General features: G+C 40.5%; 1 protein-coding gene across 1 annotated transcript in view; it reads left to right on the top strand.

Moving 5' to 3' along the window:
• The window catches only part of LOC149321712 (glutamate dehydrogenase, mitochondrial-like), a 38,811-nt gene that overhangs the window by 5,450 nt on the left and 9,318 nt on the right, over window positions 1-24,043 (top strand). The window contains exons 3-9 of the mRNA XM_089527357.1: window positions 1,952-2,007; window positions 2,849-2,912; window positions 5,115-5,209; window positions 5,568-5,747; window positions 17,302-17,439; window positions 17,697-17,834; window positions 23,167-23,247. Coding sequence (XP_089383483.1) covers window positions 1,952-2,007; window positions 2,849-2,912; window positions 5,115-5,209; window positions 5,568-5,747; window positions 17,302-17,439; window positions 17,697-17,834; window positions 23,167-23,247 — 752 coding nt within the window. The remainder of the gene's footprint in view (window positions 1-1,951; window positions 2,008-2,848; window positions 2,913-5,114; window positions 5,210-5,567; window positions 5,748-17,301; window positions 17,440-17,696; window positions 17,835-23,166; window positions 23,248-24,043) is intronic.

Genomic DNA, 24,043 nt, shown 5'->3' with positions numbered 1-24,043 from the left:
ACATCGTGGAATTGACAACCTTGAATTTACAGAGTGGCAAACAGCATTCAAAACTGGTGAAAGGCTGGGGATATGAAAGAAGTGTACTGCTACTGTGGGGTCCTCCAGATGTTCTAATAGCTCCAGTAAATTTGAGAGCTTTCTTTTTCAGGATTTCAGACCTTGTAATGGTTGTTCTGCTCCTTTTTCTGGTCATGCTCTTGGTTTTGACCTTAGTATGTTGCTATCATAATGTAGTTTAGTGCTACCTTGATCTGCACATTTCTTTTCAAATACTCTTTTCTCCCACTTGAGGAGTGGTTTAACAGTGGTGTGAGCATGTTTTTTCTCCTTCAACCTGTCATTCCTTCTCTATCAACTTAACACCTCCCCCATGCTCCTCCCCCAGTATCCATGTTCCCTGTCTTGCACATTTAATAGGTATGAAGGGAAAATACAGAAGAAACCCTTAATGTGGTCACTGGAAGTGTAATGAAGGAGCAAGGATAAGTGGGAAACCTCTGTGACAAAGGTCACACCCCCATTCCATCAGTGGCACCATCCAAACATACAGTGAGAGGACAGTGGATATACAGATGTGTGACATTTAGTGTGGCCTGTTTGGAATCTCCCAGGAGACAAAAAAACTCCAAACTTTGCAGTGGGTTTATAAAGTGCTAATACTGAAAACTGACAATAATACCGGGACAGAAAGAATGTCATATAGATATTAGATAGATACCCCAGTAGCTACAGCTGTAATGTATGAAAAATGCTGAGGCTTTTAGTCAGTCTGGAGGAGTCCTGTGTCATTTCACCTCAGTGAATTATCTTTTAAAACCAAATTTGTAGCTCAGGGGTGGGAAACATGCAGCCTTCTAGATAGAGCTAGACTGCAGCTTCCGTCATTCTTCATCATGGGGTATGCTGGCTGAGATTGATGAGAGTTGCAGTTCCAGAGAGTCACATGGTGTGGTCCATTATCTCTTATATGAGCTCAGAATGTGGCCATCTAGTCCAGTGTACCCTGACTGGTAGCAGTTTTCAAAAGTCTCAGGCTGCTATTTTTCCCATCACCTCCTACTTAATCCTTATTTTAAACTGAAGATGCCAGAACTTGAAACTAAGGCTCTCTGTGTGTAAGTCATATGCTTAGTGACTGAGCTTTGGTCTTTGCACAACAATCTCTCTCTTTTTTTTATTGGCTGGATGGGAGGGAGGAAAAATATAAATGAACAAATTCTCTAAACACAGGTAACACTCTTTTAAGAAGCCAGAGTGGTTTTAAGAAACAGAAAAGTGTCATTATTATATGACAAAATGGGTGGGTTTTAGAACAATGAAGTTTACACCAGCCTGGTAATCTGTGGAGTGAGGTAGAAAGGAACCTGTGATTGTGTGGCCACACAGAGCTGTTGTAAGAATTACTGCTCTAAGAACTATTGAGAGTACATTGATTTGGAGTCAGAACACCCTCACTCCCCCAGATGACAAAACCTCTGGTTAGGGCAGTAGTTCTGAAATGATGGGCTGGCACCCCCCCTCCCCAGGGGGGGAGCGGACATGAGAGTTGCTTAAGGGGGGTTACGAGATTTGGAGGCCCTGATCTCTCCTCCTCTTTCCAAACTTCTTTATGTGTAAAATTTACACCTGTGTTGAGTTCAATGTCGAATTTACTTAAATAAAACTGTTCTAATTTGAATGATATATTTTCCTTATAAAATGTTAAAATATGAATATACATGAATGTGCAAAAGAAAGTATGCATAGTAAATAAACACAATATTTTTATTCATATACTAAGTAGTGGGGGCACAAGTATGCATGTAGATGTAATGTGGCATCCCAAGGGTAAGACGCTTTGAGTACCATTGGTGTAGGGAACACGGAGGTATTAGGAACAAGGAATGTCATATTAGGATCAAGGAAGCGAAGTGGGTAGTTGCTAAATTGTATGTCTGGTGTTTTCCAGATGTTCCTTTTGGTGGGGCTAAGGCTGGTGTCACTGTTGATCCAAGGAATTACTCAGTAAGTATATGCTCTATCCTTTTCATTTTCTAGGAAGTATTTAACACTGCATGGTTACAGATATATTTAAGATGTTTGCTAAATAAATAAATAAATAAATAATTCAGATGTGAGCACATCTTATGATAATTCATAATTACAGAAGTAGGGCTCTTTAAAATGTGCTGTCATTATCTCTTACATGGTGAAATCAAGTGTTTGAAAGAAGCCCTCCGCAAATACAGCCACACCTTCTTAGAAGCAATTCTTGTGGTCATGGTGTTTACTTCTCAGTAACCACAGGCACAGATTTGTTACAAAGAGGCTATGCCGCTATGGCTATATATACTTGAGGACCTTAGGTCAAATGCTGCAATCTTCTGTATATATTTCATTATAGGTGGTCAGTGTCGATTGTTTAACATAAAAGGGTTAGCAACTTTGTTGTGACCTACATGTGGTACCAGATGGCTACAGACACACACGTACTCTTCCCCCATTTCACTCAGGGTGACCTGGGTTGCTCACATGTATGGTAGCCCAGAGTCTTGTAGCATTGGTACTGATGCAGACATGCCCTTTACAGAGAACTGTGAAGGTGACATGAGAAGCAAGCATTAATAGTGGAATGCAACATGGAGAACTCCATCTGATGACAGCTCAGCTCTTCAGAAGTAGATCTGCTAACCCCAGGAGCTCCTAAAGAAAAATGCCTGTGATGAAATATTTCTCTCTTACCAGGATGCAGTATTCTGCAAAGCCACTTGGTCTAACCTGGATGCTATAAAATCATATATACATTAGCTGTTGGTATCTCTGCAAGAGTATGTAGTAACAGCTGGATGTTCATGTTCTTGTGCAGGAGAGTGAACTGGAGAAAATAACGAGACAATTCACATTAGAAATGGCCAAGAAGGGATTTATTGGTGAGGGCACCTTCTTTGCACTTTTTCCTACAGAATTGAATTAAAAATGGTTGGTTTGTTAGCTATCCCATAGGCAAAGAGACAGTTTAATTTGTGTATTTATTGTTAAAATAGTTATATCCCACTCTTCATCATGTGATCTCAGAGCAAACTAATGCCTCCCAACTGGAAGCAAGATGGTGAGGGCTGGCTAATGTGCATATTAGCAGATCCCCCCCCCCCCAGTTCTTTAACAGGACTGTATGGCTGCACCCTCACAGCAGAAATAATCCAGTTTGACACCACTTTAACTGCCATGGCTCAGTGCTGTGGAATTCTGAGAACTGTAGTTTTGTGAGACATTTAGCGCTGTGGTGTCACAACAAACTACAAACTCCAGATTCCATAGCATTTAGCCATGGCAGTTAAAGTGGTGTCATCTTGGATTATTTCTGCAGTGTGGGTGCAGCCCTATTTATCCTGGAATTTTATGCCAGAAAACTGGGGGGGGGGGGACCCAAACCAAACCCAGACTTTGGTATCTGGTTCACAATTCAAGTTTCTGTGAATATGTGCTTTCATTTTTTTAAAAGCCTACATTTAAGCTTTAAGATTCATGTTGAAAATGCCTAATTTCCATGGGGGGTGGGGTACTTTGTTGCTTTGCATGTCTCTGCTTTTAACCATTGATTAAGATACACAAAATGAGACTGCTGTTCTGCATCCACTTACTTGAAAGTAAGCCTTACTGAACTCAGTAGAACTGTAAAGGTGACAAAACAAATGTCAGTGGTGTGGCGAAATGCATATAATAATGTATGTAATAGATATAATAAATGTAGATGACATAATTCATATTATTTACATGCTTTTTCTGGTTTGTGCATAATACATGTAAGGCCTTTTGGCTCATGATACCTTTCTCTTGCCTGTCATTTCTAATGCTCTATCCTAATTTCAGTATCTTTAGGTGGAGTATGAACAGTGTAAACTTTTCTGCCACTTGTAGCATAGGATCCAGAGCATATCAGATGGGTCATGGTTAATCTCTTTCTGTCTGCCTCTCTGTCACACACACACTAAAATTTGAGATAATTTTTATGTGAGTTATGTATGCAATTTGAGGGGAGTCAGTCATGACCACTGCTGAAATGTGTGGATGTGTTTGTTTGTCTTTCTTTTTTCTTTTCTTTAAAACATAATATTACATAACAGTACAACCATCCTTAAACACAAGAATAATAGTCTTAATCTGGTATGTTGACCTTGCTAAATCAATCATTGTTTTTCATTGTCAATAATAATTAGATCTTTTTTTCAATATTTAAAAACTAAATGCAATATTTACTGCCCTTCTCTCTGAATTCAGTTATTATCCAGTAGTCGTCTCCAAATTCACCAGTGTGGATCAAAGGGCCTGCCGTTCCTGACCCAGATCTCATAAATTCAGTGAATGGCATGCATGTTTCAATGAATATGTCTTCTCCCCCCACCCCACCCCCATTTTGTCTCTTTTTGTGCCTTATTCCTTTCAGTTAATTTTTCCCATTAATTAATCTCATATTTTCCTCCACCAAATAAATATATCTATTTTCTCTTCAGATTTCTAATATTTGGCTGTAATTAATCTTGCTAAAGATAACTGCAATTAGATACTTTTAATGCTTCAGGTTCTTTTTTTTCCCCCACAAAAAGAGACAATAGTAAAAATCTATTGTCATATATTATTTGTTTTTTAGTGATTTGGGTTATGTGGTTTAGTACTTGATACCAAAATTTTTAGGATATATGAGCCACAAATGTACCTTTTTGTTTACTTCCTTTCCAACACAGGGGAAAAGAATTTTCATTAATATAAGATACTCCAACTGGCATTAAAAGTTCATCCATGACTGATATTGCTTTAAATGTGTCTCTGGACTAGATACTAATTCAATTCTATCTTTTAAAAGTTATTTCAGTATTTAAATCAGTTTCCCATGACAAATGTGTTGAGAATTAAGACTGAGCTCAAAATGATTTGAGCGTTAAGGTTTGGAGTGTTCGGGGTATACAGAAAAGTTACATGTTTTAGCCTCTAGCAGTGTCAAAGGGTAAGAGGCCTGTGCTTTCTTTGGCAGTATTTGTATATGTCACATAAAACAGGCCTATCAGAAAATGACTGGTCTAACTTATTTGATATGAGAGAGGGAGAACATTTGATGGATCTATTGTCCCTAACAGGTCCTGGAATTGATGTAGCTGCTCCTGACATGAGTACAGGGGAGAGGGAGATGTCCTGGATCGCCGATACTTATGCTAACACTCTTGGATATAGGGTAATGTTGATTCTTTATACAAAAACACTCAGTGTGTGGCTTTCTGAAAACCGTTAGCTTTGCAGCTTGGTTACTGTCCTTCTTCAACATGGCTTGAAAGCAGGGTGAACATTGTGCCTCACTACTGACTGTGCAGGGGACTCAACAACATTTGAAGGGCCTGACAGTTCCCATCCCTGCTTGAATGGATGCTTCAGACTTGGCTTTAATTAGTATTTTAAAACGTTAGCTCCTTTTGAATATTCTGACTATGGGTGCTTTTGGAGAGGACATAGTTTTAAGCTGTCTGGACTTCTGTGTAGTAAGTGTGAAGGTATGACCATGCTTATCATCTATTGTTTCATATGTGGAATTTTAGGATATCAACTCCCATGCTTGTGTGACAGGGAAGCCTATCAGTCAGGGAGGAATCCGGGGAAGAATATCAGCAACAGGTCGTGGAATTTTATATGGGATAGAAAACTACATCAACAACACAAAATACATGGATCTCATTGGCCTCAAAACGGGCTTCTCTGGGAAAACTTTTGTGTTGCAGGTAAACATGAGATTGGGCTGCTGCAGTATTGATGCAGTCTCTTTATTTTACAGGATTGAAAATTTAACATCCTTAGTGCTTCGTGTGTTAAAGTTGGGAATGTCTTTTTAATTAGTGAGTTATGTCTTTGCTACTTCTAGTTAATATAATCTTATATAATCATTTTATGATTTTGTTAGTAGTTCAGGTGACAGTTTCCAGGTGAATCTGAGAAAATTGGTAATGAATCTCATGGCCACAGCCTACTTTGGCTGTTGGTTAATTGTTACAACTGATGATTGACTGCAAAACGTTTTGAATGTGGTAAATATTATGAAGCTTATATTAAAATAAGACACATTCCACAGATCAGCAATGGACTTCAGTATTATTGTTTTTTCTATACTTATGTATGTATGTATGTATGTATGTATGTATGTACAGTGGACCCTTGTTATATGCTGGGGTTTGGTTCCAACATCCCCCGTGGATAACAAAATCTGTGGATGCTCAGGTCCCATTAAATATAATGACATAGCAAAATGGTGTCCCTTATAAAAAATGGAAAATCAAGGTTTGATATTTGAAATGTATGATATTTGAAATTTATACTTTTTTTTGGAAACATTTTCAAACCATGGATGCTTGAATCCGTGTATAAGAAGAAATCCATGTATAAGAAGGCCTGACTGTATATATTTTCAAGGGGACCTGGATTATAACCTCTGTACAGCTACTTTTTCTAGTACTCTAGTATATTGCATATTTTAAAAGACTTTTAAGTTCAAGCAAATTGTTTTATATGTTGTATTGCTGGTATGTAAAATGTAATAAATAATATATGGATAAGTAGGGTTGAGAAAAAAAATGATGTTCCTTGGAACACCATAAGCCTGTTGCCTTGTTTCTCCATTCAGAGTCCAACTATATACAGGATGAGTATCCCTTATCTGGAATTCTGAAATCCAAAACACTCCAGAATCCAAAATTGTCTACATGCCCTCCATGGGCTGCCCCCCTCCTTATTTATCAGGCCTTCTTTCTCCTCACCTTCCCACTTGGGCCCTCGGTTCTGGTAGTCAAAGTCGGCTGGCCCAGCCCAGCCCAGGATTTCCTCTGCCCCATCTAGGATTCGCCCCTTTTCACTTGCTGCCCCTCACTCCTGGAACCTTCTTCCCCTGCGAGCAAGGGCCATCACTTTCTTTAACCAGCTTCAAAACGGAGTTGAAGACCATCCTGTTCAGAGAAGCGTTCCCAGACGTTGCGTGATTGTCACTTGCTATCTGATGTTCTTTTTTGTTGCCTGTTTTATTGAACCATTTCCTGTATTACTATGTATTTTATATGTATTATCCTATCATTTCTTAGATTGTACGCCATAGGCAGGTTTACTCTTTTATATTTATTGTTTTTATGTACAGCGCTGTGTAAATCTACAGTGCTATATAAATAAATAATAATAATAATAACAACAACAACATGGCTGGCTGAGATAGTGACACTTGCTTTCTGATGGTTCAGTGTATACAAATTTCATTTTACCCACGAAAGTATTTAAAATATTATGTATAAAATTACCTTCAGGTTATGTGTATAAGGTGTATTCAAAACATAAAGGAATTTCATGTTTAGACTTAGATCCCATCTCCAAGATACTTCATTATGAATATGCAAATATTCCAAAATCTGAAAAAATCTAAAATACTTCTGGTCCCAAACATTTTGAATAAGGGAGACTCAACCTGTGTCAGCTTTGTCAAACTGTTCCTACATATTATTGAACTTAGAAGAATTATCTGGTTATATTTTTGCTTACTTCTGCAAAATCTCTTGATAGAATGATAGGTTTTGCAACTACTGTGATATCCAAAAGTGAACATAGTGAAGCAGGAGCCTGTACCAAGGGCATCTGCAAAGCTTAAATCAGGGGTGGGTAATAGTATGCTTTCCAGATGTATTATATTCCCAGATCCAGTCTGTCAGATTATGGGAGCTGAGGTCCAGAACATTTGAATGATCAAAGTTTCCTCACTCCTCATTTAAATTAATCTGTGTAGGATCTTGTATTTAAAATTGGGTAATTTGTCTGAAATGGGATAAATAGAAAAATATCATGAATGCTCTTAGGTGAATTTGGGATGCTTCAGCTTGACAACACATTTTTTTTATATACTCTGTTTTATGAATCCCTTGCTTCAAATCCTAGGTTAAGCTGAAATCCTGGCTAGCATTCACTATTGCAGACAACATAATACTTAACTTTGGTTAAGACTGACAGCAAGAGCTTGTGCTACATGAGTGGGGTTCTGTGAACTTACAGACTAATCCTAGTGATTTCAAAGTGTTTCCTAACATGCAATTTAACCTTAGTTCATATTCATATTTATGGTCCCTCAATGTGTTGATATACTTTTTTAAAAAAGGGAAAAAAAGAAACCCATCTTAATTTGATTTCTGTTGAAATAAAAATGCTAACACCCCCTTTATGGTAATGCTGTAGTAATCCATGAGGTTCTATAATAACTTTGTTTGAGCCTTCAAGTTACCTGTTGACTTATGATGACCCCATGAATTTCATAGAGTTTTCTTAGGCAAGGAATACTTAGAGATGGTTTTTCTCTGTTCCTTCCTCTAAAATATATCCTACATAACCTGGAATTAGTTGGCTGTCACCCCTCTAAGTTCTAACCAGAGCTTACCCTGTATAGCTTTCAAGGTGAGACAGGATCTGGTGCCTTTGTTGTTAGTGCCTTCATGCGATTTCTGACTTATGACAACCCTCATTGAGTTTTCTTGGCAAGATTTGTTCAGAGGAGATTTGTCTTCCCATGAGAGTGAAAGCATGTGACTTTATGTCAACATATTTATGGCTGTGTAGCATTTCCTGTTCAACGTATATGCAGAAAATATCATATGAAGATCAGGCTTGGACTCAGAAGAAGGAGGAGTGAAGATAGGAGGAAGGAACATGAAGAGAACATGAACAGTCTAAGATACGTGCATGATACCATACTCCTAGCAGAAAACACTTGGAGCCAAGTATTAAAGAAGGTCAAGGAAGAAGATGCAAAAGCAAGTTTGCTGCTGAAGATATACCCCTTGAAAATAATGACCATAGAGCATCTATATAAATTCAGTCTAGATAATAAGAAAATAGAAATAAAGACTTTACATACGTAGGATCAAATACTGATTGGAATGGAGACTGCAGTCAAGAAATCAGAAGAAGACTAGGCATGGGAATGGCAGCCATGAAGGAACTAGACAAGATCCTAAGAGTAAAGATATACAATTGAACACTAAAGTTAGAATCGTCCAAGTTTTTGTATTCCCGATCACTATGTACAGATGTGAGAGTTGGGACAGTGAAGAAAGTCAGTAGTAAGAAAATCAACTCATTTGAGATGTGGTTCTGAAGAAGAGTGCTGAGGATACCATGGATGGCTAAAAAGACAAATAAGTCGGAGAACACATCAAACCTGAACTCTCCCTGAGACAAAAGATGATGAAACTGAGGCCACATCATGAGAAGGCATGATGGAATCATTAGAAAAGACTATCATGCTTGGAAAGGTAGAAGGAAGCAGAAAGAGAGGAAGACCTCATTTCACATGGGTAGACTTTATCAGAAATCACAGGCCTGAGCCTGCAGGACCTAAGCAGAGGTGTTGAGGACATGGGATCTTGGATATGTCTCATCCATAGGGTCACTGTGAGTTGAGGTGGACTCAAGGGCAGTTAACAACAACAATGCATTGACTTATTTCCTATTCTCCTAGTGTCTTTCTACTCAATGATAACATTTTTATCTGAATGTGTGGGATAGATGTCCTTGGGAAACTATATTAGTTTCTATTAGTTTCAAATTATATTTGAAAACCTATCTCTTCCAGTTAGCATATCCTCCCAATTCTCTTTAGAGAAAGCATTCCCCAACTAGATTAAGACGACTACCCATAACTGATATCCCGACTATTTTTAACTGCACTGTTTTTAAAAATTGAATTGTTTATAATTGTTTTTAATCTGTTTTTAATATTGCATTTGACATGTGTCACAGAGTTTTATCGTATGTACACCGCTTTGATCTGGAGGAAAAGCGGTATATAAATAAAAGCTTTATTATTTATTATTATTATATTAGCCTTTGATGATTTCCATGCCATGATCAATCTAAGCTTCAAACACTCTTTGCAACAGGCCATTTCTTGGGCATCACAGTAGAACTGTGTGAGGTATGTATAGAACATTGCTTTGTGTTGTATACCAGCTAATTGCTACATACAGTATACAACTACAGTCAGCCCTCCATATGCACAGATTTTTTATCTGCGCATTCAAGTATCCATGGTCTGAAAATATTTTAAATATATATAAATTTCAAAAAGCAAATACTGATTTTGCCATTTTTATAAGGGACATCAATTTACTTTACCATTGTATTTAATGGGACTTGAGCATTCACGGATTTTGTTATCCATGGGGGTTCCAGGAACCAAACCCCAGCTGATACTGAGGGCCCATTGTACTCTCTACGTATATGAGGCCATCTTAAAACTGTAATGTTGGCAAGGGGAAGTGAAAACAGATCAGGAACATGGGATAGTACCCAGAGTCATCTACTATGGAACAGCAAGCAGAAAAAACTATAATAAAATTAAATTTTAAATAAAATGTAAAGTTTATCATCAGATATATTTTATCTAATACATGTTAGATAAATGTCCACTGCTGATATTACTCACCATATGCTAGAAGATGATCTGTCCCTTTTACCAATCTTTTATGGAAGACGTGTCTTTCCTCTGTACTGAAGCAGCTGCTGAGTACCAGCTGTTGTTCACAGAAGGAAAATATAAGCTCAGGAACAAATCCCCATATGTATATAGACAACACTACCTGGGACTAGCAATATAAGCTTCAGAGACAAGGACACATCTCATCTTTTCACTTGATATATATTGGGTGCATGTAATGGAATGCTCCTTCAGGTGCGGAAAGGGTCACGCACCTTACAGACCAATGATCCTGACTGGGAAAATGTTGAGAGATACAGATCAGTCTTTTTTCCTCACTGCTAACCTTGCAGGAGTGGGGGTGGGAGGATGATTTGTATTAAGTGGATTTGGTGGCAAGGATATCAAGGCCTTGTGAGTTCAGGTTGGGCGCCATCACCATGCTCTTTTGGCTTCACATTACCCAAAATGTCTTTCTTTGTGCAAGAGAATGAAAAGGCACATATTGTTGATTAAAATTAGTAATGCTCAGAATCCAGCAGGAGAGTCTATTAGGGATGTTTGTCTATTGGAGACTTAAAGGCACCATTTTCAGTGAACTAATTTTGGAGATTAAATCTCATATGAAAATTGTAAATAATTAATTTTACATTGGAATTAGGTCTCATTACCTTCTGGAAATGGCACTAGCTTACTATAAAAATTGCCTTTCTTATTCCTGCCAGCCCCAATGTGGCATGATGAACCTAATTTGATAGTTTGCAGTGACTTCCTTTCAAACCATTGGAACACAATGTACAAATTTCATACCTTTTAACCCTGTGAACCCCCTAGGTCTCCTGCACATGCTTAAAAAAATCTTTGCTTGATAAAAAACTTTTGGTGCAAAAAGAACCAAGTTTTTCCTGGTTTTTTTTCCTGTGGAGGGAAGCTACACGGTTTGGTGGCTGTGGCCTCCCTCCGGAGGAAATTAGGCTGCTGGTAGGCCACTTTTCCACGGTCTGTCCCGCACCTTGATTTCAAAAGCGTTCACAGGAATTTTTGTTTCTTTTTGATTTGCCTAATAAACAGTAATAGCAAGTACATTTCTGTACTTATTATCAGTAGACCTAAGCGGTTTACAATGTGTAAGCTAATAGCTTACAACAAGCTGGGTACTCATTTTAGTGACCTATGGAAGGATGCAAGACTGAATGGACCCTGGAGCTCTGGCTGGGATTGAACACTTTATTTATTTATTTATTTATTTATTTATTTATTTATTTATAGCCCACCCAATCACAAGGAATCTGGGCAGTTACAGCAATAAAAATACATAGAGAATACAATAAAATAGAGCAACATAAATCATAGTAATTAACAGCTAGGCCTGATGGAGTTGTGCCCGTCTTTTTCACTCCCTCCCAGGCCTGGTGATGACAGTTGGCATAAAGGGAGGGCTCTTCTTTCTTGTATAATCCAAACCATCTGAATCCAACATGCAGACTACATGACTGTCACTACATCCTCCTTTCCCTCTACATGTTTTCTAAAAACATCTTTGCTTGATGAGGAAACTTTGATTTTGTAACAGGGATTTTTATGCCTTTCTGTGTGGCTTAATAATAGTATTACAGCAGTGTGGACTTTGAAACACTTCCACTTCTGCATTTGATCCCTCTTTCATATTTAGTTTTTATACTCTTGTTCTTCCAATACGTATAATCCATTGGTGGCTGCTTCATACTGTCAGTGAATGGATCTTGTATTTGTTTGACTGGATTTAGAATTATTTTGTGGTCATACATAGTAGCATGATATGTTTATTGGTGTCTTTTGGAATATTTTGTGAATATTCCTTTCATAGTATTCAGACTGCCTATTCAGCTAAGTGCACATTTTGTACCTCATGACACTGTGGCCTTCTTGGCCCTTGGAAATGGATGATACAATAAATGTGTTATTTTTGTGTCTTGGTTTTCCTCAAAGGAGCTTGGGCTGACATATATGATTCCTTACCTCCTACCCTACACTTTATGTTCACAGCAACCCTATGATATAGGTGAGATTGAGAAAGAGTTACCGGCCAAAGATAACACAGCATAATGTTTTTGAACCTGGATCTTTGTGCTAGACTAACACTTTAGAATAGAGGGGGATAGTGGGTTCCCCCCACCACACATTTCAGAAACAGTAAAAATATACAAAAATTTGCAAATGTTTTTTTTAAAAAAATAGAATCATTTAAAAACTTAAACCTTTAAAATGCAACAAATAAAAAAAAACCCAGCACATTATTCAAAGTCCATTTCCCCCCTTAAAAAAATCAGTTCTCAAAGGCCTGTTGGAGCAAGAAAGTCTTCCCTCACTTGCAGAAAGATAATGAGGGTGCCAGTCTAACCTCTCTGGGAAGGGAGGTATGGACTTAGGGAGCAGCCACTAAAAAGATCCTCTTCTGTTCCCTCCAGCAGATGTACTTGGGAAGGTGGCAGGATAGACAGAAGGGCCTCTCCAGAAGATCTTTAACCACAGGCAGGCTTGTATAGGAGAATACGGTCCTTCAAATAACCTGGACCTGAGCCATATAGGACTTTATAGGTCATAACAAGCACTTTGGCTTGTGCACAGAAAGTGACCAACAACCAGCGGAGCTATTGCAAACAAACCACTTGCGGAGCACATGCCTTGTTCTGAAATGAATTTTATTCCCACATCTGTGATTTGGTTTCAAAATCTGGTTATGTAATGAATTCAGTGGCACTGCAGCACATGGGGATTAGGGCACCTGTTAGATTCAGTGTAGACCAGCGTAGCATCTCACTGATGGAAACCTCCCCCCTCCATTTTTTAAAGTGTTGCTGTAGAAATGACGTCCAGGTTGCTGCTTTAACCAGTATCCCATATCTTTAAAGGTGCAACAGTATTCATCTTGTTTTTTGGCTGGCATATAATAACATAGCTGCCCCTCTGGACTTTGTAGAATTGTTTCTGCTGCTGCTTGATTAATTGGGCAATAGCAAATTTTTGCCTGGGGAGAAGCTCTTTTGTATATCAGCTTTCCATCAGAATGCCGGTCCTTCTAATACATTTCTTTGTTTGGAGGTTTTAAGCTGGCAGATTTCCATTTTCCCTTCAGTGTGAGAGAAATATGTTTGTCCCCAAAGCAGTTTTCCCCTCAAGTTGAAAAATTTGGCTGGCAGAGCTGAGCTTGTTCGAAGAACTGTCTCTTAAGTCACTTCTATTGAATTAAGTTTGCTGAACAATACCCCAAAGAATATTTCACTTACTCTAATTAACTTACCAAGAAAATTAAACTGAGAAGCCCTCTAGTCCTCCTCTTTGTGCATTGTTTTTCCTTGTCAAATCAAGTTTCAGTTTTTCTTAAAGAAATCAAAGAAGGGTACAGATGGGTTAGGAGCTAAACAGTGTGTGAATAGTTGCTCCAAGGGGAAGAACTCAGCTACTCTGATTTCTTTTCCATCTGTAGTCATATTTAGCTGTTTTTGGCTGTTATGCCAAACTAGAATAGATGGTATAGTATTTTTGGCTTATGCAATCATCCTGAAGAAATGCTTTGTCACAGTTGTCATGTTTTTGGTGCTCCTAAGCACTTTCCTTTCAAAAGGTTCATTCAGACTTTTGTATCTGATACTGTACTTTGATGAAAGGACATGGAGCCCTGGTGGCCATTGGTTACTGCAGCCACTCACTCACAAACCATGAAGTTGTGAGTTCAATACCAGCCAGGGGCTCTGGGTCGACTCAGTTTGGCATCCTTCCATGGGTTGCTAAAATGAGTATCTAGCTTATTGGGGGCAATTAGCTTACACTTTGTAAACCGCTTAGTAGACCAGTAAGCCATATAGAAATGTACTTGTTATCGCTATGTAAGCATTGTTCCTTGCTGCTATACCATGAACAGGAGAGAAGTAAGCATTGCCTGCTTGGGGAGAAAAGGAAACCTGTCCTGAGCAGATCAGAGCCTTTTAAGTGACCAGTTTAATGAAAGGTAAAGAAAATGTATAGAGTTTGGATTTCTACAGAATGAAACCCTTCTTCTGTTAGATATCCCTTAGTGCTCCTTTTCTAGTACAAAAGAGCTTCCATATGCTTTGTCCTGGTCATTACTACTGGAGATCTCAGCTTTCCTGAGCCAGCTGTACTTTGCCCTTTCAGCCTCAGCTTTATTTTGTAGGGAAATTTAGAAGTATTGTCCTCAATAACAAAAGCCTTCATGTTGCATAGGAAAATGGGCTTGTTGCTTATATACTGCCAATATTTAAACATGGGCTATTTTACCTTAGTTTCCTATTCAGTAGTGTGAATCACAAACCTGTTATCATGTTTGGAACAAACAAACAAAAAAGACTTTAGTTTTTTGTGGGTTTTTCGGGCTATGTGGCCATGTTCTAGAAGATTTTCTTCCTGCCGTTTCGCCAGCATCTGTGGCTGGCGTCTTCAGAGAATGCTTGCCTGGAAAAAAGTGTGTGTGTGTGTGTGTGTGTGTGTGTGTGTGTGTATACTGTGTGAGCCTGGGAATGCAGGAGTGATTTGCATGTGTATTGTTCTGTGCTCATGGCAGGCCTCAGGCTGGGAGGCTAATGCAAAACAGGATTAGTGTCTGCTAATTGGTACGAACAGAGAGATGGAGTAGTAATGGGAAGCCCTCTAAGCCCGGTGATAGCAAACGTATACATGGAACACTTTGAAAAGCAAGCCCAGGAAACAGCATCGAAAAAGCCCACAACTTGGTTCCGATACGTGGATGACACTTTCACCATTTGGAGACATGGAGAAAAAGACCTGGCTGTGTTCCTGAACCATCTGAACAACATCCACCCCAACATCCAATTCACTATGGAAAAAGAAAAGGAAGGAACATTGCCATCCTTGGATGTCCTAGTCATCCGCAAACCGAACCAATGTTTGGGTCACAGAGTATACAGAAAACCCACACATACAGACCGATACCTGCACTAGAACTCCATCACCCAGGACAAAAAAGAAGCACAATCAAAAGACTGGTAGACTGAACAAAATGCATCTGCGAACCCCACTTCTTGGAAGATGAACTGAAACACTTGGATTGGGCTCTACAGGCTAATGGTTATTCCAGCTCAGACATCAGAAGGGCTGCCAGGGAAATAATGGAAATAAAAATACCCCTATCTCCAGAAATATTTCTACTTAACATGATAGAAATTCCACAGAAAAAAACTAGATAAAATACAGATAAGTATATTATTATATTTAATAACGGCTGCGCGCATGGTATTCGCAAGACACTGGAAACAAAAAATAATCCCAGACTTAATAGAGTGGAAATTAAAAGTTTTGGCGTTAAAAGAAATGGACAAATTGTCCATGTACATTGCGGGGAAAACAAAGCAAGAATTTGAAAAAAAATGGGGGAAATTGATAAAGAAATGGTGATAAGAATAAGGAAAACAAACAAGAACTAAATGGAAATATTATGAAAGAAATCCCAATCCAGTTATGGTACAGTGGGGAAAAAGGACAAGTGTTATTAGAATTTCTTAAGTATAGAAAACATTGTAGACAGATTATTATGGAAAAACACAAATAATACCTCCGTATCTTCACATCAGAAATGACAAAAGAAATGTGTCATTTTGATTAAACTTGAACGTGCTTTTCTTTCTTTTTTTTCCTTTTTTTCTTTTTCTTTCTTTCCTATTGTATTTAATTTAAGAAAATCAAATAAAGATTAATTAAAAAAAAAAAAACGGGCTGCCAGGCTCAGAAAAACCCAGAGAAGTGAAGACAAGCTAGCCACCAAAAGGGAAGGTATTTTTACCATACATCAAAGGAGTCACAGACAGAATAGGCAAAGTGATGAGGAAGCACAACCTTCAAATGGTTTACAAACCAACGAAGAAAATCCAGCAAATGCTTCGCTCAGCCAAGGACCAGAGAGACCTTTTCACAGCCACAAGAGTTAACCGCATACCATGCAGCTGCAGACAAGTCTACATAGGGACCACCAAACGCAGTGTGCAAACAAGAATCAAGGAGCACGAGAGACACTGTAGACTGGGCCAGCCAGAAAAATCAGCAGTAGCAGAACATGCCACAAACCATCCTGGGCATAAAATACTGTTTGAAAACACCGAAATTCTGGACCATGCCAACTACTACCATGTCAGGATGCACAGGGAAGCCATTGAAATCCATAAACATCTGGATAATTTCAACTGGAAAGAAGAAACCCTTAAAGTGAACAAAATTTGGCTACCAGTCCTGAGGAATAGCAAAATAAGGACTCAGTAAATGCAAATGGTAAACCACTCAGAGTCAGGGGCTTTCCCAGCAGATAATGATCACCAATTAGCAGACACTAATCCTCTTTTGCATTAGCCTGAGGCCTGCCATGAGCACAGAACAATACACATGCAAATCACTCCTGCATTCCCAGGCTCACACAGTATATATATACCCACTTTTTTCCAGGCAAGCATTCTCTGAAGACGCCAGCCACAGATGCTGGCGAAAGGTCAGGAAGAAAATCTTCTAGAACATGGCCACATAGCCTGAAAAACCCACAAAAAACTATGGATACCGGCCATGAAAGCCTTCGACTTCACATTAAAAAAGACTTTGATAATGATAAGGAAGACAAGTGGTAAGATCACTCAAACAATCAGCAAAGCAAACAAAGTAAAAGTTTGTGCTCACACTTGATTCTTTACTAAGGATGTTGTGATTACCTATCAGCATTTGATTACCTTTAAGAATGCTTGTCAGTGTTTCAGATGTTGGTCTATCCCAGTTTAATCTATAATAGAGTGAACTCTTGAATGTTTCCTACTGACTAAAAATGTGCCTCATTCTGTCTTCAGGGTTTTGGCAATGTAGGTTTTCATTCCATGCGATACCTGCACCGCCATGGGGCACGCTGCATATGTATTGGGGAGCATGATGGTGCCATCCTTAATACTGATGGAATTGACCCCCTGGAACTACAAAACTACAAGCAGGTATGTTGAATCCCTTTGGGATTCTGTGGATACTGAGCTGAGTCTATGAAAGGAGTGCTGAATAAATGCTCAGTCCAGTTTCTGCCATGAAGCTCCATTGGTTAACAGCAACCTGATACAGCTGTACCATCCTACAGTGTCACCAGCCAAGTTGCTTTAGCCACAGAAAAGGCCACTTGATATTCTAAGGAGGCGTTTTCATATTTGTGTTCTTTGAATGTCAGGCTAAGCAAGCTAAAATTTCTTTCTTATTCCAGGAACATGGCACAATTGTTGGCTTTCCAAAGGCCAAGAAACTTGAAGGTAGTGCCCTTGAGGTGCCTTGTGATATCTTAATCCCAGCTGCTATTGAGAAACAGTTAACAAAGGCTAATGCTCATTGTATCCAAGCAAAGGTAGGGTTTTGAGTGTGCTGGTTTTCCCCCCCTGTATCATTCCAGGACAAAATGAAAGCTGTGGCACCCAATTTATTTGTGTGGGAATGGAATTTGATGTTCAGCAAAAATGGGCTCTTTCAGTACAGACTAGATCTGCCCATTGTGAAGACACTATGGAGCTGAGCTGCTGATATACATCCACTAAACAGACTTTAAATATATGGCAAACTAATGGCAGGGTAGGTGTGGCTGATTTAATTTATTCTCTGTACATGAAATAAATTCACCAAATGTGGTCTCGAGAGAAAAAAAGTACCATTATCTAATCAATCAAGTCTTATGGCTCTTAAAGACTAACACATTTATTATGGCCAGCTTTGGAGCTTATAACAGACTGTGTGTGTTCAAGTTGCCCATCAACTTAAGATATCTTTGTGAATTTTATAGAGTTTCTTAGGCAATGAATACTCATGAGGTGGATTTGCCAGTTCCTTCTGTTGAAATATAGCCTACGGCACCCAGGATTCATTGGTGGTCTCCCATCCAAGTACCAACCAGGGCTGATCTTGCTTAGTTTCCAAGATCATCTGGGATCTGGTGCATTTAGGATATTTAGGGTATATACCATATATATTCGACTGTAAGTCGTGAATTTATGCCCCAAAATGGATTCCAAAATCATGGGTCAACTAATATACAGGACAATAAGTTAATACTGCTTATAAAGTTCCTAAAAGAAGTGCCCACCTTTGTAGCCAAGGATCTTTAGACAGCTCCCTGCTAGAGTTCTCTTGCACATGCTGTGTGTGTGTGTGTTACCCCTCAGCCTTCCCTTGCAGCCAGAGCTAACAAACAGCTGCTGAGGTGAGGGACAGAGAGAGAGAGAGAGTATGCTGAGGTTCATACCCCGTTTTGCAAGACATGAGCCTTGGAAATCCTGAGGGTAAAAGGAGAGAGATAGGTCTGTACCCTGTTTTGCAAGTCATGAGCCTTGGAAATCCTGGGAGTGAAGGGAAGAGAGAGGGAGGTTGTACCCCATTTTGCAAACTATGAGCTTTGGAAATCTTGGGGGTGAAGGGAGGAGAAGTGTGTGCGCCAAGGTTTGTTTCCCCATTTCCCATGCCGAGATGGTGACCCTTGGGAGAGGTCCAGTGAGGGAGAAGTAGGGAGGGAAGTGTCCCTTTGTTTCCCCCTTCAGATCTTTTGTAACATGCCCCAGTGTTTGACCCTTGACTTATCCACGGGTCATATCAAACTCCAAGATGTTGGCCCCCAAAACTGCTCTCGACTTATATATGAAGTCAACTTATACACGAGTATATAAGGTAGGCCCCTGTATGAAAGTACCTTTAGACACTAGATGACAAGCCACTTGTGTTCTTGTTGTTGTTATAGTTATATCCCACCTTTTTTCCAGATTGGGACTCAAAGCACCTTACAAAAATTAAAAAAAAAATGTTGTTGTGTGACTTCAAGTCGTTTCCCACTTATTCTGACCCTAAGGCAAACCTATGGGGTTTTCATGGCAAGATTTGTTTAGAGGAGATTTTCCATTGCCTTCCTGTGAGGCTGAGAGCATGTGGCTTGCCCAAGATATCCCAGTGTGTTTCTGTGGCTGAGTCTTAAAAAAAAACAACCAAATTAAAAAAAAACCCAAAAATAATTGAAACCAGGTTAAAACATATATTAAAATACACACATGCATACACACAGCACAGTGATTAGCAATATTGGCTCCTGAAGTGACCTATTAGAAGTTGTCAGGACTAGAACTGAAATCTATTACTCTTCTTAAAGAGTTACAGTTTAATGTTGTCAAGCTTCTCAGTTTTGGGAGTCATGGAGAAGAAACAGATGAAACAGCCATTTGTGATTGCTAATTTATCTCAAATCACATTTGAAAAATTATGAAAATAATAGGGAGTGGATGTTAAAGGTAAACTAAAAGGTATTCTCCATTGACAAGGTTGCCAGTCATGTTCGACCATAGGGGGCGATGCTTATCTCTGTTACTAATCCAAAGAGTCAACATTGGCAGAGACTACTCTGTGATCATGTGGCCAGCATGATTGCAGAGAATGTTGTTTACTTTCCCACCAGAGTGGTACCTATTTATCTATTTGTATTTGCATGCTTTTGAACTGCTAGGTTGGTAGAGGCTGGGACTAGTGATGGGAGCTCACTCCATCATGTGGCACTCAGGTCTCAAACTGCCAACCTGCCGATCTTGCAGTCAACAGAGTCAGCACCTTAACTACTTGAGCCACTGCAGCCCATGAATGTTAAATTAGGTGCTTTCAAATCCATATCAGGAGAGAGATTATAGTACAGAATCAGTTAGAGGAGATGGGTGGGTTCTACACAATCTCCCAAATTTAATTTATTGTTAACTGCCCTCAAGTTGACTTCAATTCATGGCAACCCTGTGGATCTCCAAGCCCCTCTATCCTCCACTGCTCTGCTCGGGTCCTGTAAATTCAGGCCTATGACCTCCTTGATTCCATCTGGCCAGTGGTCATTTTTTCTTTCTGCTACTCTCTACCTTTCATAGCATTATTGTCTTTTCTAATGAGTTGTGCCTTCTCATAACGTAGCTTCGATTTGATCATCTTGGCTTCTAGGGAGAGTTCATGCCTGATCTGTTCAAAGACCCAGTATTGAAATTGTGATGGAGCTGACCTTATTGACCAGGGGTCGGCAACCTACGGCCTGCGGGCCGGATCCGGCCCGCCGAGGCCTTTCTACCAGCCCCCACGCAGTCCTGCCAACAATTGCCGCCGATTGCCCCCATTTCCGCACCGCTCTGGGTGCATTTTGTTTTTCAAAATGGCGGCTGAAGTATCGTGTGACCTTTCCCAGGACGGGAAAGGTCGCGCGAGACTTCGCTGCCATTTTGAAAAACAAAATGGCGGTGGAGGAGGAAGAGGAGGGCCACGCGGCCTGGGGTGAAGGAGGCAAAGGGTGAAGACCCGCGCCGCCCTCCATGCCTCCCCACGCGGCCCTGCACGGCCCTCTCCGCAGGGCTCCGCGCGGCCCTCCCCGCCTCCCCGCGGGGCCTTGCGCCGCTCTCCCCGCCTCCCCGCGGGGCCTTGCGCCGCTTTCCCTGCCTCCCTGCGGGGCTCTGCGGCCCTCCCCGCGGGCCTCGCGCCGCTCTCCCTGCCTCCCTGCGGGGCTTCACGCGGCCCCACGCTGCCCACCTCCTCCTCTGTCTCCTCTGTCCTGCCCCCAGGCCGCGCGGCACATGGAGGAGGGGGAGGAGAAGAAAGAAGAGGAGGAGGAGGAGGAAGAGGAGGGAGGAAGAGCAGGAGAAGGCAGCAGAAGGAGGAAGAGGAGGAAGAGGAGATGGGGCAGCAGGACGAGGAAGAGGAGGGAGGAAGAGCAGGAGGAGGCAGCAAGAGGAGGAAGAGGAGATGGCAGCAGGAGGAGGAAGAGGAGGGAGGAAGAGCAGGAGGAGGCAGCAGGAGGATGAAAAGGAGATGGGGGCAGCAGGAGGAGGAAGAGGAGGGAAGAAGAGCAGGAGGAGGCAGCAGGAGGATGAAGAGGAGATGGGGCAGCAGGAGGAGGAAGAGGAGGGAAGAAGAGCAGGAGGAGGCAACAGCAGGAGGAAGAGGAGATGGGGCAGCAGGAGGAGGAAGAGGATGGAGGAAGAGCAGGAGGAGGAAGAGGAGATGGGGGCAGCAGGAGGAAGAAGAGGAGAAGGTGGTGAGTGGCCAGAGGCCACATGGTTTTTTTTTGTTTTTTTTTTTTTATTTTGCATTCTTTTTATTTGCTAACAAGTCTCCCTGCTTTGACAATGATAGTGTGGTGGTGATGATGATGATGATGATGATGATGATGATGATGATGATGATGATATAAGCCAGCTTGAGAGGCATGGAGGCACTGTTTCTGAAGCCAAGAGAGTGTCACCTTCCAAAGTGTGTTTTGTGTGCTTTTAATGTTAACAAGTCTCCCTTGCTTTGACAATGATAGTGTGGTGATGGTGATGATGAGTCAGCTTGAGAAGCATGCAACTACTGTTTCAGAAGCTGAGAGAGTGTCACCTTGCAAAGTGTGTTTTGTGTGCTTTTAATGCTAACAAGTCTCCCTTGCTTTGACAATGATAGTGTGGTGGTGGTGGTGGTGGTGATGATGATGATGATGATGATGATGATATGAGTCAGCTTGAGAGGCATGCACGCACTGTTTGTGAAGCCAAGAGAGTGTGACTTTCCAAAGTGCCTTTTCTGTGTGTTTTTGGTTCTTTAATGGTGATATTGATATCAGAAAGCCTCTGAGGCAAGGCCAGTGTAAATTGCTGTGATTTTTACAAACCCATGCGCAGTGAAGAAAAACCAAAGTCCCTTGACCAAGTACACACTCCTGAGAAGTACACTTGGTCCAAGAACGGTGAAACCACCTTGACATGTTCAATATGCATAGCCATGTTAAACCATGCTAAGTGTTAAACCCAAGGGGTTTGGTTATGGAATAAGCCTCTGAAATATGCAAGAGGCCATGTTAAGTAAAGCCATGTGAAATGCACAACTGTGCTGTTGTGTGTGTTTTGGAATGCAGGTTGGGGGTGTTTGTCCAGAAAGGGACCGAGGAGGAGAGGGCGGGCACACGCCTCCTCCTCCTTGCAGGGCTTCGGTGGAGGCTCCGCCCCCGGAGGGTGGCTTTGCCCCTGGAGGGTGGAAGCTCCGCCCCCAGCATGCAGCCCCGCCCCAGAGGGTGGAAGCTCCACCCCCCGGCTTCGGCCCCCCGACTTGTCTGAGGGACAGCAACCCGGCCCCCGGCTCCAAAAGGTTGCCTACCCCTGTTATTGATCCTTTTGTTCCTTCTTAAAGACTTCGCTGTTTTAAAGGTGTAGTTGAGAGCAATGTTACAAATTTGTAAACTTCTCTTAGAGCCAATCTGCACTGTAAAAATAATGCCATTTGATACCACTTTAACTGCCATGGCTTAATGCTGTGGAATTCTGGGATTTCTGGTTCTGTTGCACAAAACCTATTAGAGAGAAGGTTAAATAGCTTATAAAAGTCAAATCCCAGAATCCCGTTGCACTAAACCATGGCAGTTAAAGTCAAACTGCATTATTTCTGCAGTGTAGATTCAGCCCCAGTCTCAGAGGCTATTTGTTGAGTTTTCATATATTGGGACAGGGATAGGCAGGTTTCTTGTAGCTGAATGTACCTGGATGCGTTCTAAATGGTAGTAGTTTTTTGAGATAACATTTTACAGAATCATTTCCATATCCTGCACAAAGGTAATTTATCAGGATAGCTTCTCAAGGTTTGCTTGTATTTTAGCTGTTATTCTGATGTCTCCTGTTATCTTTTTGTTTTGTTTTGTTTCTGGTGCCTCACAGATAATTGCTGAAGGTGCTAATGGCCCCACAACTCCAGCAGCCCATGATATCTTCCTTCAGAGAAAGATACTTGTTCTTCCGGTATGTCTGCACATTGCTTGTCTCCACTGATCCCCTGTTTGATATCTTGATGCTTGCCCCTCTGGTTAAACCACAACTATTGAGCATTGTCTTCTGTAGCATCCGGAACCTTACTTTAGAATAAGGCAAGCTTTTTGCAGTGTTGTTGTGCAAATAAGTATAATTGAGCTCCTCAGCATTGTGAAATTGGGATTGTGTGGAGCAGTCTGGCAGTAACTCGATGTAAAATGATTAAATGCACTGTTCTTTTTTTAAGTCTTGCCTCTGCTAGGAGTAGGCACTGCATTTAGTCCCTCCGGTTGGTATACTATTAAGCAGTGGGGGTGGCTTTCTCTGTTACAGATTTAGTATCCCTTATCCGAAATGCTTGTGACCAGAAGTGTTTTGGATTTCAAACTTTTTGGGATTTTGGAATATATGCATATACTTAATAAAGTATCTTGGAGATGGGATCTCAGTTTAAACATGAAATTTATGTTTCATATGCTACACCTTATATACATAGCCTGAAGGTAATTCTATACATAATATTTTTAATCATTTTGTGCATGAAAGAAAATTTGTGTACATTGAAATATCAGAAGGCAAAGGCGTCATTATGTTACCAGCCACATGAACAATTTTGGAGTATTTCAGATTTCAGGATTCTGGCCAAGGGATACTCATAATGTATGTTGCTTTTATTTACTTGTTATGTTCTTATCAGCATCATGTAAAACAGCTCAAATGATTAAAAGCAGACCCTTGTCAATAAAATCAAATTGTTTTGTGTGATGTAAATATCCATCTTTGTGGA

This window comes from Sceloporus occidentalis, unplaced genomic scaffold, assembly GCF_023333645.1.
Source record: "Sceloporus occidentalis isolate IW3139 unplaced genomic scaffold, rSceOcc1.0.p SCAF_1, whole genome shotgun sequence".
NCBI lineage: Eukaryota > Metazoa > Chordata > Lepidosauria > Squamata > Phrynosomatidae > Sceloporus > Sceloporus occidentalis.
The sequence above is the reverse complement of the archived record's forward strand: the minus strand, read 5'-3'. Positions and strand labels throughout refer to the sequence as shown.